This window comes from Helianthus annuus, chromosome 3 (genome assembly GCF_002127325.2).
Source record: "Helianthus annuus cultivar XRQ/B chromosome 3, HanXRQr2.0-SUNRISE, whole genome shotgun sequence".
In the NCBI taxonomy this organism is placed as follows: Eukaryota; Viridiplantae; Streptophyta; class Magnoliopsida; order Asterales; family Asteraceae; genus Helianthus; species Helianthus annuus.
In genome coordinates this window covers 163,275,389-163,293,582 of record NC_035435.2, presented here as the reverse complement: position 1 = coordinate 163,293,582, position 18,194 = coordinate 163,275,389, and the positions used below count along the sequence as shown (strand labels likewise).

Genomic DNA, 18,194 nt, shown 5'->3' with positions numbered 1-18,194 from the left:
CACCAAATCACCCACCGCCGCCCCTAACCCACCGCCACAACCACCCTTCACTTCCGTCATCCCTTCATATTGTTTTAGAGAGAGAGAAGACCTTCACTGTCCTCGCCCCTTAAGATTGTGTTAGAGAGAGATAGAATAGAGTGAGAAGAACTGTAAGTTTAGAGAGAGAAGAATTGTAAGTTTAAAGAGAGAGAAGAGAGTTTCAGTTGAAGGAGAAAGATTATATTTATTTTATTTTTCATTTTATTGCAAACTAATCCCTAAACACAATTTGTTTTACACAACAGTCCCTGAAGAGGTGAAATGACAATAATACCCTCATGTGCAAGGCACATGACCAGATTTAACCAAAAAATCTAACTGGGTTTGACATAAAGAACATAACGTGTAAGATTTTGCAACATTAAGGACAAAACTTGTCAACTTTTGCGCTAAAGGACAGCGCCTGCAATTTGGTGTAAACATAAAGGACAAAACTTGTAATTTACTCCAAAAAGTATAACACGAGACTAAAGTAATACCAAAAAACATTTCAACATTACATAGAATTGAATACGTGCACATTACATGACACCGCACCGGTTCTTATAAAAAAATCATACAAAAACAAAATCACAAAATAATAGAAAACATGGACTATTTTACAAAGGGACCACCAAAATAAGTGTCAAATTTACTTTGACTTGGTCAACTCCATACCGCATTCCCATAGTTTCTTTGCCAACTCAACATCTCTGGCCTTACGATTCGCTTTAGCCACATTATTGTCAACAAAATACTCGCCGCTAACTCCTTTAACCTTTGGGTTTAATGCTAAATAACAGGTGGTTGAAGCTCCCTGAAACCAAAATCAAGTAACAATGGTCAATTGTCAGTTATCAGTTATTGGTTATAACAGACCGACATCAATATTTTGTGGGTCACATCTCTGTTTGATCCGGATCCACAAAATGAAAATACTAATGAGTAAATTATAAAAACCGTCCTTTATGTTCACACCAAATTGCAAACTATGTCTTTTATCTTCAAAACATGCAAAAAACCGTACTCGATGTTTGCAAAACCTTGCACGTTATGTCTTTTAGCTCTAGCTAAGTTAATTTTTATGGTTGAATCTGACCAAGTTGACCCCATCTGAGGGTAAATTAGTCTTTTTACTATATGTATTTATATAAAACAATATTAGAAAAAGCATATAAAAGTTTCTTCAAGATCCAAAATCAAGATCGAAAATCAATCTGACCAGATCTCTCCCTCCTCTCTCTATCTCTCACACACACCCACAACTATCACCAACACCATCTACACACCATCACCATCACCACCGCACCTCCACCACTATCGACCACCGTACCTCCATCATCACCACCGAACCTCCACCACCGCACCTCCACTCCTGCTGCAAAACCCCACCACCGTCAACACCCTCACCAACGACGACCACCGCTGGATCTAAATAAATCATCAAAATATGAAACAAATCGAACTTTTCTATTTAATCACACCTCAATCAAACCACCAATTGTTACAGATCCGAAAACGAAACCCTAAAGGTTAAAGGAGTTAGCGGTGAAGTGGTGGTGGTGGCAAGTGGGTTGTGGTGGTGGTAGGATAGTTAGAGAGAGAGAGAGAAGGAGGGGGGCGACCTGGGGTGAAGTTGTTGTGGTGGAAGGTGGGTGGTGGTGGTGGCGGCGGCAGGTGGGTCGTGGTGGCGGTGGCGGCGGCAGGTGGGTTGTGGTGATGGTAGGATTGTTAGAGAAAGAAAGGAGGGTATGTTATATGATGTTTGCATATATTTATAAGTATACATATAATTTTAAAGATAATTGTTTTATTTATTGTTTTTTATGATTATTTTATTTTAACATTTAGGTAAAATGACCAAAATACCCCTTATGTGGGGTCCACTTAGTCAGATTTAACCATAAAAACTAACTGAGTTAGGGCTAAAGGATGTAACATGTAAGGGTTTGCAAACATCGAGTACGTTTTTATACTTTTTAAAGACAAATGATACACTTTGCAATTTAGTGTTAACATAAAGGACAAGTTTTGTAATTTACTCAAATACTAATAGATGCAGAAAGACATAAAGAACAAACCTGTGGGATATTCTTTTGAAAGTGTCTGATGACTCCAAATAAGCATACTATGTCAAGAAAGTAGAAAGATAAGCTTAACATCGTAAACAAGGAAAAATGATAAATGTTTTTTGAAAAAAAAAATCATAAATCGCAAATTAATAATTACCTGACATACAACTCGAGTGACGTGAAAGGTTTGTTGCAATGAGTCCAGGATGCAATGAATTAACAGTTATGTCAGCCCCTTCTTCCTGTACTCGATGATGAATATGCAGTTTGTCACAACACAACTTAGCAACGACCGTATATTGAATAAACTAAGACCAAAGTTATTGATATAAGTGGAAGCTTTTTTTTTTTTTTTTTTTTTTTTTTTTTTTTTTTTTTACCTTGAGGCGCCTTGCTAGCTCATTAGCATGTAGAATATTTGCAAGCTTGGACTGTCCATATGCAAGGTAACTGTTGTAGCTGAAAAGTTGACATATGGATATTAGGTGAATTCTAGTACCATATATATTATCAAATCCAGAAAATCCACATTAAGTTTTGAATGTTTTATGTGGGTACGAGTTTAATCTGTAATATAGAAAACATGCTAAAGGAATGGCCTTTATAGTTTATATTTAATACCATTTTTCATCATTTAGCTTGTCGAACATGATTCCTTCTTTGTAAGTCATCTTATGAAGTTCTGATGAAACTATAACAATCCTTCCTTCTTTTCCACAGTTTTTAGCAGTATTTTTCATCGTATCCAACAACAGATTCGTCAAATGGAAGTGTCCTAAATCATAAGAAAACACGGTTTCCATTATTACAATTTTATCCTAGGAGAAACAAAAGTGTGACATGTGAAACAAACATCGCAATACATGATAACACTAGGCCAAGTCATACCAAGATAGTTAGTTGCAAACTGACTCTCAATTCCATCTTTGGTAAGGGTAAATGGAAGAGCCATCACTCCTGCATTGCAACTACAAACGACAAAAAACAATCAGTTAGACTTGTAACTTTAAATTAAACTTTAGATATGATTAAAAGAAAGTGTAACGTCTCTTACACGAGGATATTGAGGGGTAGACCCTTGGAAATGTACTCATTTGCAAAGTTTCTGACAGATTCCAGTGAGCTCAAATCAAGCTCCATAACATCAATGGTAGCATTAGGGCAGCCCTTTATTATGTCTTCCTTACATTTTGTAGCGGCTTTCACATTCCTGGCTGCCATAACTACATGTACACCACGCAAAGCAAGCACACGCGCGGTTTCCAGCCCAATACCACTTGTAGGACCTGAACATATCATTTTTTAAGATGATGAAAATTAAAAAAAGAAAAACATAACAATCTCATAATGTTTAAAAACATAACTATTTATGGATATATAGCTTAACCCCAAACATCCCTATTGAGTTAATCTATATAGTACAAAATGTTAAGTTTCAAACTTTAGATATTTAAGTTACCCACAAAATGTCCTTTCATCTTGAGAAGTTTAAAGATAATCTCTTTTTTAGGAAGCACAAAGTTGGTACATCAAAACTTAAAAGAAAAAACATTCTAATCACCTTTTTCTTTTTTAGAGTTAAATGTCATTTTAGTCCATGTGGTTTGGGCTATTTTGCCAGTTTAGTTCAAATGTTTCATTTTTCACCTGTAGGTCCAAAAAGATTTCATCGTTGCCATTTTAGTCCACTCGGTTAATTTCATCCATTTTTATGTTCACGAGAAGGTCAATTCGGTCATTTTATATGTAATTCTGTTAACTAGAAAGACAATTCGGCCTTATAAAATCACCAAATTGCCCTTCTCGTTAACAGAAATAATTGATCAACTTAACCCCGTGGACTAAAATGGCAACCGTGAAACATTTTTGGACCGACACGCAAAAAATAAAACCTTTGGACTAAACTGCCAAAGTGGTCCAAACCAGAGGGACTAAAATGACATTTAACTCTTTTTTTAAACTTAAACCTTTTTCTTTATAAATAACAGAAGAGAAAAGTTGCAAGATTCAATCATAAGATCGGTTAAAAGTCAAATTGTAAAACCCAGGGTTGACCGAGTGGTTTGAGATTACAATAAACATTTCTGAGTTCACATCTTGGTGTGCCTAATTGCCAATTAAGCAAGATTATCAACAAGTCTCAAGTTTGAATCCAGTTTCTATCTTTAACCTCTAAAAGGTCACCTGCCCACGCAAGTTGTGTTTTACTTAGGGGCTGTTTGGCAACTTCTAAATAATTAAGTGCTGAACTAATAAGAGGTCTGAACCATTAAGTGCTTAACCAATAAGAGGTTTGAACCATTAAGAGCCAATATAATGTTTAACCGTTCAGAGGCAAATGTCTGACCAACTCAGATTATAGGTCTTAACTATTCAGACTCTGTATAATGCTTAACCATTCAGAGGTAAATGTCTGAACCATTCAGACATCTGCTCACGAAACAAATAGTCTAAAACATTAAGCGCTCAACCAGTAAGAGATCTGAAGCATTAAAAGTCTCATTAAGAGCTAAACAAATAATCCCTTAGTTTCATTGGTTGACAGGGTATTAAAACAATCCTGTGGCAGGTTCTCACGGTTATAAAAAAAAGTAGGGGGTTTCGTGTATGGTCGTGAGACACGTAAATATAGTTTGGAAAAAAAAATAAAAAAATACACACGTAGTGGGAAAAAAGTTATGACCGACAGCTTCAAACTTTCATAGGTAAATAATAACTAAATTAAAACTCCATCTCTGCTCATCTGCTGCAATTTTCAAATAAAAATACAAAAAAAAAGAAAGAATTATATATGAGGATCCTAATTTCTTTTATCCGAGGATCAGGGTATCCTTTGTATAAAACTAGAATTTTTTTTTATTTTTTTTACACTACGAAAAAAGTACGGAGATGGGGTTGAGGAGTAGCCCCATGCTACCCCTTCTAATACACTAGCTCTGCCCTGCTATATGAAATCACAAACACTATGTTGGGTTTAATCTTGATGTTACGGGCCGTGTACATGTCAAATCAGTTATCACTTTTGTTTAAAGGGGTCACCTAATAGCAAACGGGTAACGATACTACTAAATTGGTCAATACACAGAAAGTGTAGTAAATTGTGTATGCTTTGAGTGTGTGTTTGAAGCGGCCTGAACCAACACAAACTCATCAACCATAGCACAAGATCAAGATTCTTTTCACAGTTCATTCATGTGTTAGTTTCTGTTCCACTGGATGGAAAAAGAAAATCCCACATGAATTCTTGAAGAAAAATACCTAAAAGTGACATGAAGTTTGCATGTTCTTTTGAGATAAAGAGAGATAAAAAGAAACCTGTAACGATGGCAGTTAAGCCATGACCATCAACTCCTTTTGTAACTTGTTCAGCTGTGTGTTTTGCAGAGAAACCAGATTTTCCCTTGAATGCAATTAGCCAAGGCATGTTTTCACCTTTTTTTCAAGAATTAGAGACACCAAAAGTGGATCTTTTTTTTTAGGGTTTTTGTAGTAATTTGCTCCAATGTTGTGTGACAAGTTATGACAACAAAGAATCAGTTATATACATACACTCAGAAGGATCTGGATTGACCTTGTACACGTGTGTCAGGGGCAAATTTGTAAATAAACAATAAATTAAAGAATGACAACGATAATTTGCTGTTCAAGTTGCCATTTATGACTTGTGAGAAAAAAAAAACCGAGATAGAAGTTGCTTATTCTTCAGTTTAAGATGTGAATGGAAGATTCCACATATGTGGACTTTCATTATTATGGTTTTTGGTGTAAACATAACATATAATTCATGTTTTATTATGGTTTTGGGTGTAAACATAACATATAATTTATATTTTTTTCTTAGGTACGATATGGTCAACCCAAATTACTTAGATTAAAGCAATCAATCATATTAAGCCATCTTATTTTTTTTTAAGGAAACTACTCAAACTAAATGGGTGGTGTTCTAAACTATCCATTTAGGCATTTGCCTGAAAGTCACGTTCCCTTTAAATTTCCACCATCACAATCGAGTACTAGAAGCCAAAATCAATAGCCAAACCCACTACCCGAGTGAATGACACTGGTGTTACCGAAAACCCTATGAAGTCAAACGCCGCTACTTGGTAACTCCAATGATGCACCATGTATCCTTATGTTTAATGTAGCATGGATGGATGTCCTTATGTAGTTCTTCCTGTTAATCTTCTCTATATGTTTTGAGAATTTTGTTTGGCGTTTTGCAAGACTCAACTCATATCCGAGAACATGTAATCCCATCACCACAACACCTAAAACTCATTTTAACATGTCTTGTACTGAGGGTTGTACTTTGAGGTTAATTGGGTGTGTCAAAAATGGTATATATTCTCAACACATAATACAAGAAACAACATTAACACAAAATAAGCGACAAAACGTGGAGAAACTTTTATTAACCCAAACCAGAAAAAACCCCCAAAATACCCAAGATCTTACAAGAACAGTAAGACCAGAAGAATACAAGATCCAAAGATCAAACGATAATCATCAATAGATGATTATCTATAGAAATACAGACACAAATCTCTCACAATACAGCTGAGAGATTCACAAGAACAACTACACAATTACAAACCCTAACAGCTGGGTCGAACAGACTGAGCAATAACACAATGAGAGAGAAGAATGTAAGTGATAATCGACTACACATAAACTTATCTGATTTGCCAGCAGAACGATAAGGAGACAAGAGCAAGAAAGGATGAACAGCAGAATAAAACCCTAGAAGTCTTCTTATCTTCTGGAACGAACATAAAAGCTATTATCTCTTCAGACTCTAGATAGAGAAAATATCTTGGTGAATAATTGAGAAGCATCTGGACTTTCTCTTAAATATCGCTCCAACTAACACTTTATCCGGGTTGATAATAACCCGGCTTCAACTGACAAGCCCATCTTCACACGAACATGCTTCTTTTAGCCCATCTTCCTATCTTCATGCTTTATAAAGCCCAACTCCATTCAGCCCATGCTCCATAGCCCATTCGTCCAACATACATGTGACAAACACCATAAACATACATTATATTATAATGATATTAAAACTGATCATAAATGTACATTTTAACATCTCCCCTCAGTTTTAATATCTAAACAAATTCATTACCAAGCACTTACACAACTCAGTATGTGACTTAGGTTGAAGTGTGCACAACAGCTAATCAAAGACTTGTAATCTGAACACCAATAAGTCTTTTATACTCGTTACAATTTCCTGGACATACACCTTAAGCCCCTTTGCTTCTAGACATCATACTGTACAACTCCAACCCCTAAGCTTTTTAACCAAACAGCCCTTTAGCTTGCATAGACTTTCATAATCAGCTTTCATAATCAGCCCTTCATCTTATTTATTATTCTTCAATAAGAATAACAAATACAATAAGCAATTAACTTTACAAAAATAGTAAACAACTGAATTGAAAAGAAAAGAAAAGAAAACATAGCTTAGCTACTTTTAACATCCCCCCTCAATTCAGTTGTCAAACATGCTTGATAACCCCAGCGCACTATTGTAGCAAGGCCCACAAGTGGCAATACGTTTCTGTTACTGAACAAACCAAAATCTATATAACAACCAAGCACTCCTTTTTATTGTTGCAGCTTAACCATCCTAAAGATGTAATGACTTACTTTCCTTTTTTTTTAGAAGAAGACATCAAAACAAATTATATAACATATTGATATACGATTACAACAGCCTTTTTCATCACAGATTTTTAACCAACATATGAACATTAAATCCACCACTGAGAATCAAAAACACAAGACACATACCAACACAGTATACAAAGTAAATTTGTCATACAACTCGGTAAACCAACAACTTTCAAATGAATAGTGAACTTTAGATCCACATCAAAAAAAAAAATCATTAGCGAAAAATAACTAACAGACAAAACAACTTCTAGCAACAACCAAAAAATCAACATTTCTGAAAACATATTCCAACTAACAAAGAATCATATGATTCTACAACAAGATCAAATTCACAAATTTGATCAAACAAGACACCACAAGATTCCAAACAACAATCAGAAATAACCCAAATTTCAGAACCCGAAATCTGAGACCAAGATATATGATTTACCCATAGGCTGAACCAAATACAAATTTTAGACAGATCTAAAAAACACTTTCCCAGATCAAAGACATAAAACTCATCAATACGACAAGATCTAATTCCATACACAAAACAAATTTATCTAACACTGAAACGAATATCCAAAGATAACAAAGACATGAACTTGTTTGCAAGAGAATAAAAAATCTAGTAAAACAATGACTAAAGATTCACAAGGTTCTGTCACAATACCAGATCCATATAGAATAAAACAAAGACTCACTAGATTCATTAATAGTATCAGAAACATATCTGACCATACAAAGATTTACACATCACGGAAACATACGATTTTAAAATCAGATACACTCATACATATATGATGAAACATAAAGTCACACGACTTTTAAGACTTTAAAACCATTTCTAAATGACAAGACTTGTGAGGAACTTAAAGACTAATTTGATTCAATCAAAAACTTTTACAACCTCTCAACAAAAAATGAACCACACGATTCAATCAAAACTATCAGAAACATCATATCTGATAACACAAAAGTCACACGACTTCTAAAAAGGAATCACAAGATTCAAGAACAAGTCTGATCATAACGAGAAGTACACACTTCTACACCAGACAACAATTACAGCCTATACAAACTCTGGTAAAATAGAAAATCACATGATTTTAAGACCAGAAAAATATCTCTTACACAAGAGAAAAAACACAAGGCCATCATCATAAACATTCAAGAAATAATCTTGAGAAATACAACTAGTTAAACGATTAAAGTTGTAAACCACATAACTCAACAACCAAGAAAACAGATTTATGACTAGATTAAAAAAAACTTTTCACGAAATACTGAATCATAAGAATCATACCAAGACTGATAAACAAGAAGTACAAAATCACATGATTTAATATCTCACGCACAAGACAAAGAATAACAAGACAATAAGACATAGCCAAAAATATCTCACAAGAGATTACATATAAGGCTATCACATATACAAAATAATCTTGACAATACCATTAAATAAACATGAACCATACAGCTCAAGCTAATCATACAAACAAGATCATAGACAAGTAAACATCAAGACTACAAATACAAGACATTTAACAACATTTAGGACAATGATCCCCATCATACAGATATCATAGCTAGGCAGACACAAATATCAAGAACAAATAGCATTTTAGCAGTATTCAAGACAAACCACAAAATAAACTGCAAACAAGGCTGCACAACATATTCAAGAACACACTTGACAACACAGCTGGTTAGAAACACACGAACCACATAGTTCGACTAACCATACCACACAAAACAATAAGACATACGGCTATGCACAGAAGACACTTTGACAGCCAAAAAAAAATCAAATCACCTGATCCAAACCAAATATCACATAAAACACATAAAAAACAGATAACATGATACCCACAAGAAAACATAAACAGATTAAGACATAGCACACAAACCTTTTAAATTTTTTATTTATTTATATGGACAGTGAAAAGAAATCAAACCTCCATTTAACAATTTTAATAGTCATACAGGAACCGATTCTAAATAACTCCTTTACCATAATCCACAAAACATTTGAAGAAAAAAAAATACAACTCATATGAAAGACATACATTTCGATTGTTCTCAACAAGAGACATTGAGCAGTCAATCAAAAAATCTTCACATAACAAATAACAATTATATCCTAACATAGAGTTAATGAACATAAGACCTCAACAAATGCTTTTATGAATCTATGCTTAGACAATTTAGCAATTTTAAACCAAGACAAAAAACAAGTAAATGAACACTATATACAAGAAGGAGAACACAAGTTAACAGACGGACAACTACTCACAGAAACAACAGTCAACTTATATGCAACCAAAAACCCTAAGGCGAAGCTGTATCAGTGTCCAGATTCCAGGTTCATCACTTATAGTGCCTGGACAGGTCTTAATACAGGAGCCACACTCTAAGACAAGGAACCAAAACACAACAGAAAATATACAAGTAATCAACAAGAAAAAAAAACAGATAACAACAAGCAACAAAAGAACAGATAACCACAGAATAGACAAGAATCAACAATAACAAACAATCAAGGGTGCCGGTCCTCACTACCCCGACTTCAACTAACCAACAACGAGAAAAAAAATGGAAAGATCTTACAGAGGGTGCAATATGCTCCAAAAAAAGATCAGAACTGTAGTTTTCGAGAACTACAAGAACTGACTAAGCCACAAACCAAAACCACCTGGTCAGTTTGCCCTGAACCTTCTAGGGTTCAGAGACCAACACAGGTCTTGAGAATAACAGATGATAGAACACCTCCTTGACCTCCAACAAACCCTAACTAGGATTTGTGCCATACCAAAAAACAACAAAACAGATTTCACCAGATGCGAGCCTGCACACACTCCAAGAAACAGGTCAAAACGTACCAGACAAAGAGAAACCCAAAAAAAAATGAAACATACAACACAAAAAACACAAAGAACAACATGACCGAACAAAACTTCACCAGATTTTAACAAATACAAACACGATCTTGATTAAATTACCAAGAACATTTAATAATACCAGAAAACAGAGCTTTATAAAAAAATTCTAAATCCAAATCAATAACCCACAGCGGAAGAACCATAAAACGGAGCTTTATAAAGAACTCCCACAATCAAACACCAGAATCAAATGGCAAGGGACAGATCTAGAGACACTACAGAAAACAATCAGACTTCTTGCATACAAATACGACGATTAATTTTCATAAACCTGAACCACTGTACACAACTAATGTTTAGCAGATTAAATGTAAACCTTTCTTGACAGCGGAAGAATTTAATGATAAAAAAACCTAACCCTATATATGAAAAACCACCCAGAATCAACGAACCGATAAAAAAACTACAAATTATGAGCCTTACGGCTCTGATACCATGTCAAAAATGGTATATATTCTCAACACATAATACAAGAAACAACATTAACACAAAATAAGCGACAAAACGTGGAGAAACTTTTATTAACCCAAACCAGAAAAAACCCCCAAAATACCCAAGATCTTACAAGAACAGTAAGACCAGAAGAATACAAGATCCAAAGATCAAACGATAATCATCAATAGATGATTATCTATAGAAATACAGACACAAATCTCTCACAATACAGCTGAGAGATTCACAAGAACAACTACACAATTACAAACCCTAACAGCTGGGTCGAACAGACTGAGCAATAACACAATGAGAGAGAAGAATGTAAGTGATAATCGACTACACATAAACTTATCTGATTTGCCAGCAGAACGATAAGGAGACAAGAGCAAGAAAGGATGAACAGCAGAATAAAACCCTAGAAGTCTTCTTATCTTCTGGAACGAACATAAAAGCTATTATCTCTTCAGACTCTAGATAGAGAAAATATCTTGGTGAATAATTGAGAAGCATCTGGACTTTCTCTTAAATATCGCTCCAACTAACACTTTATCCGGGTTGATAATAACCCGGCTTCAACTGACAAGCCCATCTTCACACGAACATGCTTCTTTTAGCCCATCTTCCTATCTTCATGCTTTATAAAGCCCAACTCCATTCAGCCCATGCTCCATAGCCCATTCGTCCAACATACATGTGACAAACACCATAAACATACATTATATTATAATGATATTAAAACTGATCATAAATGTACATTTTAACAGGGTGTATGTAGATTTTTGTTTTAATGTGGATTGCTCTTTCGATAAAGTTGTTTTTATTGAGATTCTATCCTTTCTAATGATTTTGATTTTTTTGTGGTTAATGTTTTTATATCTTTTATTATGAAATTTTATTTGAACATTTTGCCAAGTTTTTAATGAGGTTTTGCAAGAGTAAACTCATGTTTAGAGCCTGTAATCGGGTTGCTAAAAAACATAAATCCCGCTTCAACATGCTTTGAACTTTGAAGCATGTACATTGTAGATAATTTGGTGGTATATATGTTGTTATTGTAGCTTGAATTGCTTTCTTGATGTTGTTCTTCCTGTTAATCTTCGATTATATGGTTTTTTGACAATTTTATATGGCGTTTTGTAAGACTCAACTCATATTCGAGACCATGTAATCCTGTCACTACAACACCTAACAACTCATTTTAGCATGTTTTTTTTTGCTTTGAGGCTTGTACTTTGCGGTTGGTTGGGGGTATGTAGGTTGTTATGGTATCGTGGATTGCTTTATTTTTCTAATGATTTTGACTTTGCTTGTTTTATAATGTTTCATCTTTCTTTCTTGTGAGATTTCCAATTTGTATTTGAACATTTTACTAAGGTTTTTTTAGTTATGTGGCTGACACATTTATAAATGATGTTTTGCGAAACTTGACTCATTGGAGAATTTGCAATCTTCTTTACTCGAAGACCTAAAAGCCCATTTCAATATGTTTTGTACTTTGAGGTTTGTACCTTACGGTAGATTGAGTGTACTCAGATTTTTGTTGTAACATGGATTGATTTTCTGATGAAGTTGTTTTCGTTTGTATTATATTTTTTTTAAATAATTTTGATTTTATTGCTTTTAGTTTTTTTTTGGCGTTTTGCATGATTCAACTCATTGGAGAACATGTAATTCCGTCACTACAACACATAAAAACCCTTTTCAACATGCTTTGCACTTTTGAGGCTTGTACTTTGCGGTAGATTGGGTGTATGTGGATTTTTTCTTTAGTGTGGATTGCTTTCTTGATAAGGTTGTTTCTGTTGTGATTGTATTTTTTTTAATGATTTTGATAATTTTTGTTATATATGTTTTTAATGAGATTTTCATTACAACATTTTACCATGATTTTAATGACATTTTGCAAGTGTGAACCAACGTTGAGAATATGTAATCTGATTACTAGAACACCTAAAAACCCACTTCAACGAGCTTTGTACTTTGAGGCTTGTACATATGTTGTTATTGTCGCTCGGATTGCTGTCTTGATCTAGTTCTTCCTGATAATCTTCTATTATATGTTTTGACAATTTTGTTTGGCACTTCACAAGACTCAACTCATATTTGAGAACATGTAATCCTGTCACTACAACAGCTGCAAAACCCATTTCAACACGTTTTGACTTTAAGGCTTGTACTTGGCGGTTGATTGGGTGTACTCAGGTTTTTGTTGTAAGGTGGATTGATTTCCTGGTGAAGTTGTTTTATTAGTGTTCTATTTTTTTTAATAATTCTGATTTTTTGTTTTTAGTTTTGTTTGGTGTTCTTCAAGACTCAACTCATTCGAGAGATCATGTAATCCCGTCACTACAACACCTACAAAACCCATTTCAACACGTTTTGTACTTTGAGGCTAGTACTTTGCAGTTGATTGGGTGTACATGGATTGGTTTCAACACGTTTTTGTTGTAACGTGGATTGGTTTTCTAGTGAGTTATTTTCGTTAGTATTCTATTTTTTAATGATTTTGATTTTATTGTTTCAATTCCCATATTCCTTTTTTATAACATTTTTTTGAAGAACATTTTAGATGTTTTTTTCATACTTCGCGGCTTGTACTTTCAGTTGATATGGTATACCTATGTTATTGGAGTGTGGATTTCTTTTTTATGAAGTTAATTTTGTTAAACTTCTCTTTTATGGGTTGTATTAATTTTATATGGCGTTTTGCAAGAGTGAACTCATATCAAGAACTAGTAATTCTGTTAGACCATGTGTAGTGGTAGTGGGTTATAATGCCCCCACCATAGGGCATTATCCGACACGTGGCGTCCTAGTCAGCAATGGGGCATTATAGCAAAAGTGGCGTAGTGGGACATTATGCCAATAACCCCCATTCAAGCATTTCTCAATTTTTTTTTAAAACTTAAATACTTCATTAAATTAAAAAAAAAATACAATACTAGAAATAAAAAAAAACATCCGATTAAATTAAAAAAAAACACTAGTTTTCGTCTTCGCTTTCTTCACCCTCGCCAACTTCGACTTCCTCGTCCTCCGTTTCTTCCTCTCCCTCAGGTGGTACATACCGAACCGACCATGCGTGGTGTACCAAATCAACCATTAACTGGGAATGGTACGGTTCGTAACGCAACTCTCGCGCATTACTCACTCTTTCATCCATTGTCGCCTGTGGATGCTCCTCCTCAACGGCTTCTGGCACATAGTTCTGGCATATCGCCTTTCCTTCGTCTTCCAAAATCATGTTGTGCATGATTATACAAGCGTACATAGCATCTCTCATTTTTTGCTTGCTCCATGCACGACAAGGATTTCTCAAGTATTGCCAGCGTTGTTTAAGAACCCCAAAGCATCTCTCAATGTCTTTTCGTGAAGACTCTTGAACCTTTTTAAAGTATGCTCTTTTTTCATCAATAGGATCACTATACGTCTTCACGAAAATCGAATACCTAGGATAAATTCCGTCGCTCAAATAATATCCATGAGGGTAGTAGTTTCCATTTGCGTAAAACGACGCTTTTGGAGCTTTGCCAGAAATCCACTCCTCTAACAACGACGATTGTTCAAAAACATTGATATCATTGCATGACCCGACCACGCCAAAGTAAGCCGACCAAACCCAAAGGTCCTGTGAAGCAACCGCCTGAAGAATAATAGTGGGTCCTTTTTGGTCACCACGTGTGTGTTGTGTTGGCCTCGCCATGCAGTCGGGCAGTTATCCCAACACCAATGCATGCAATCTATGCTCCCGATCATACCAGGCAAACCATGCTCAGCATTATGTACCTCGTAAATCTTTTGAAGGTCGTCCCATGTAGGCGTTCTAAGATAACGCGCACCGTACACATCAATTATACCTTTATAAAAAAAATATAGACAAACATAAGCTTCCAAAAAAATTCTAAACATACTCGTCGTTTAAAAAAAATAAAAGTAAAGTATAAGAATTGTACCTCGACAAAAATGCTCCAAGCTGTCTCGTGTTGTTTTCTCCGCCATTTTCAGATACTCGTCGTTGATGTCGGTAGTGTTACCATAAGCAAGGATTCGTAATGCCGATGTACACTTTTGGATACCGGTAAATCCAAGTGCCCCTCTCGCATCCGGTTTTTGTTTAAAATAATCGTAGTTGGCTTCCAAGTCAGCGACTATGCGTAGAAACAACCGCTTACTCATTCGGAAACGACGCCTAAAAAATTCGTTCGAAAATGTCGGCGCCTCATCAAAATAATCTTTCATTAAACGATCGTGTGCCGCGCGTCGGTCTCTTTCAATATAACCTCTTTTATTTTTTTCTGCTTGGGGCCGACGAGAATGCTTGACATATCTCACCGCTAGTTCACAAGCACTCGTAACCGCCTCTTGCTCAAGCTCCTCATCGGTCGAACCATCGCCATCCGCAAAATACTCGTTGTAGTAAAAATTTACCATGGATGAAGAACTAGGAGAATCCGTCAAGTTTTTTTAAAAATAGTTGGGTTTTTTAGAGAGTGTTTGAGGTTGTTTTTGTTGAAAGTGAATGAGTTTTGGTTGTGTATATATATATATAGGATAAGAATCATTACAGAACACTAATTATTGCGAGAACAAAAAGAACAACTCTAAATCACTAAATTTTAGGATTTAAGGTTCATATTTCTTAAATTTTATGTTTTTAACATTCATATGTGTATTATATAACATAAAAAAATCATATATTTTTTCCCTACACATAGCTACATACATGTAGGTAATTTAGCCTACACATAACCTACATGTGTGTAGGTAATTTAAAAACTGAAGATTTTACATATTTTGTTTTACATTCTAATGTGAGAAACAATAAATCTTACATTTATAACATTTTCCTTTACTTTTTAGGTTTTTAGCATTGAAAAAATGAGTGATTCATTTTGTTCTGCGTGTTCTCGCAATATCTAGTGTTCTGCATAGAACCTTCCCCTATATATATATATAAAAGGTTAAAAAAAATTAAATCAAACTAGCCGTTGATTGGTTAGTTTTTTTCGAATAAGCGTTTTAATTGTAACGCCGGGGTGATTTTTTTCGATTAAAACGCCCTATAACGCCGGGTGTAGTGGGTTATGGGGCGTTATAGGGCGTTATTTTTGAAATTTTTTTTAATAAAAACGCCCCAGTACGGATGCTCTTACCAGAACAACCTAATGTTGATTTTTTTCTAAAGATCATGATTTTGTCTCTTTATATAGTTTATTTTTTTTTCTTATGAGATTTTCAATTTACGAAATATTTTTTTTTTCTAATTCTCTACTAGTTTTACCTAAATGATTTTCTCTATTTTTTTATTTTCTGAACGATAGTTGTGTAGTTCAACGGTTTTCTATGTTGTTCTACTAGAAGTCTCATTTGAGAACTTGAAATCCTTATTTCTTTGATTTTGACTTTCCAATGTATTCTGTTTTGGACATGCTGTTTGTTTTGTACAATTTATTGTGTTTTCTATTGATATGGTGTTACTACTCCTTTTGTGTGTATCTTGACTTTCTCATTGTTTGTTTTATCTCTTTCTCTTGGTAATGCTATTTTGTGCACATTTATACTAACTTTTTGTCTCTTGGCTTCATCTTTTTTGGGTAACGTTAATTCAGTTTTTTTGGCAAGGCATGTTCAACAGAGGCGCAGCTTTCAAGGGGCCAGGGGGCGCTTGACCCCCGAACTTTTCGCTCTGTAGTGTTATTTATGTACGTTTCGTATAGAATTTTTTAGGTATATACGTTTTTTACCCCTTGGTTTTATAAAGAAAAAATTTACTTATATAGAATTTTTAGGTCCGGTGACTTCCGACCCCCGGTGGAAATTTTCAAGCTTTGCAACTGAGGTTCAAGATTCGGGAATATGGAATCCCCTTACTAGAACACTTGAACACATATTTCAACTTTTCTGTAGTTTGAGGTTGATTTGGTGTATGTTGGCTATTGTAGGGTGCTTGCTCTCTTGTTGCCCTTGGTAGGCTTTCACTTCCTTAGTAGCAAGATTCGGTTTAGGCATGATTATTTTCCAAAGGACTAACTAAGAAGTTTAACAAGACTTTTATGCATGGGTAAATTCTTGAATCCAAGAAAACAAAAACCTAGTATTAGCAACAAAAAGACAAAAACATAACAAGTTTATAGTTCTTATTTGTTACAGATCCGCGGCGTGAATGGTCGTTTACGCCAGCCTTCGCGCCATCCATGATGGTTGGAATACCTAGCCCCTGCCTCCGGGGATGGCGGCTAGGGTTTTGTTGGTCTTCCGACTACGATTCCATATATAGGGTTTTTGTGGCTGCTTTTAGGTTTAAGAACTCCAAACCCGGTGTAGACAAGTCGTGAATGCGAGTGTTTTTTTTTTTATCGTTTTTAGTCTCTTTTTGTTGTGGTTTAAACCGGCGATGGTGGTGGCTTGATACTAGGCGTGGCAACTTCGATTGCAGTCGTGGCAGCACTGAGCCGTCCTTTCTTAATGATGGCGACGATGTGGGTTTAAGCCGGCGATGATGGTGTCTTGCTACTTGGCATGGAAACTTCGGTTGCAGCTGTGGCGACACTGAGCCATTCTTTCTTGATGATGGCAATGATGAGCTTTACTACAACGAGTATTTTGCGGATGGCGATGGTTCGACCGATGAGGAGCTTGAGCAAGAGGCGGTTACGAGTGCTTGTGAACTAGCGGTGAGATATGTCAAGCATTCTCGTCGGCCCCAAGCAGAAAAAATAAAAGAGGTTATATTGAAAGAGACCGACGCGCGGCACACGATCGTTTAATGAAAGATTATTTTGATGAGGCGCCGACATTTTCGAACGAATTTTTTAGGCGTCGTTTCCGAATGAGTAAGCGGTTGTTTCTACGCATAGTCGCTGACTTGGAAGCCAACTACGATTATTTTAAACAAAAACCGGATGCGAGAGGGGCACTTGGATTTACCGGTATCCAAAAGTGTACATCGGCATTACGAATCCTTGCTTATGGTAACACTACCGACATCAACGACGAGTATCTGAAAATGGCGGAGAAAACTTAAAGTTTAAGTGGTTGTAGGGTGAGTAACAATTTATTTTGT

At 35.3% G+C, this 18,194-nt stretch overlaps 2 protein-coding genes across 2 annotated transcripts; both read right to left on the bottom strand.

The window, feature by feature from the left end:
- Positions 1–497: 497 nt before the first annotated feature.
- On the bottom strand, positions 498–11,889 carry LOC110930504 (short-chain dehydrogenase TIC 32, chloroplastic). The gene is made up of 9 exons (XM_022173817.2): positions 7,230–11,889; positions 5,409–7,083; positions 3,148–3,379; positions 2,982–3,061; positions 2,715–2,868; positions 2,474–2,552; positions 2,251–2,335; positions 2,103–2,149; positions 498–838 (listed from the first exon to the last, which is right to left on the bottom strand). The coding sequence occupies exons 2-9, from the start codon at positions 5,515–5,517 to the stop codon at positions 674–676; spliced, it is 951 nt and encodes a 316-aa protein (XP_022029509.1). The 5' UTR covers positions 5,518–7,083; positions 7,230–11,889; the 3' UTR covers positions 498–673.
- On the bottom strand, positions 9,562–15,562 carry LOC110932463. The gene is made up of 4 exons (XM_022175795.1): positions 15,085–15,562; positions 14,890–14,988; positions 14,283–14,362; positions 9,562–9,570 (listed from the first exon to the last, which is right to left on the bottom strand). Exons 1-4 carry the CDS (start codon positions 15,560–15,562, stop codon positions 9,562–9,564), a joined length of 666 nt encoding a protein of 221 aa, XP_022031487.1.
- Positions 15,563–18,194: the final 2,632 nt, after the last annotated feature.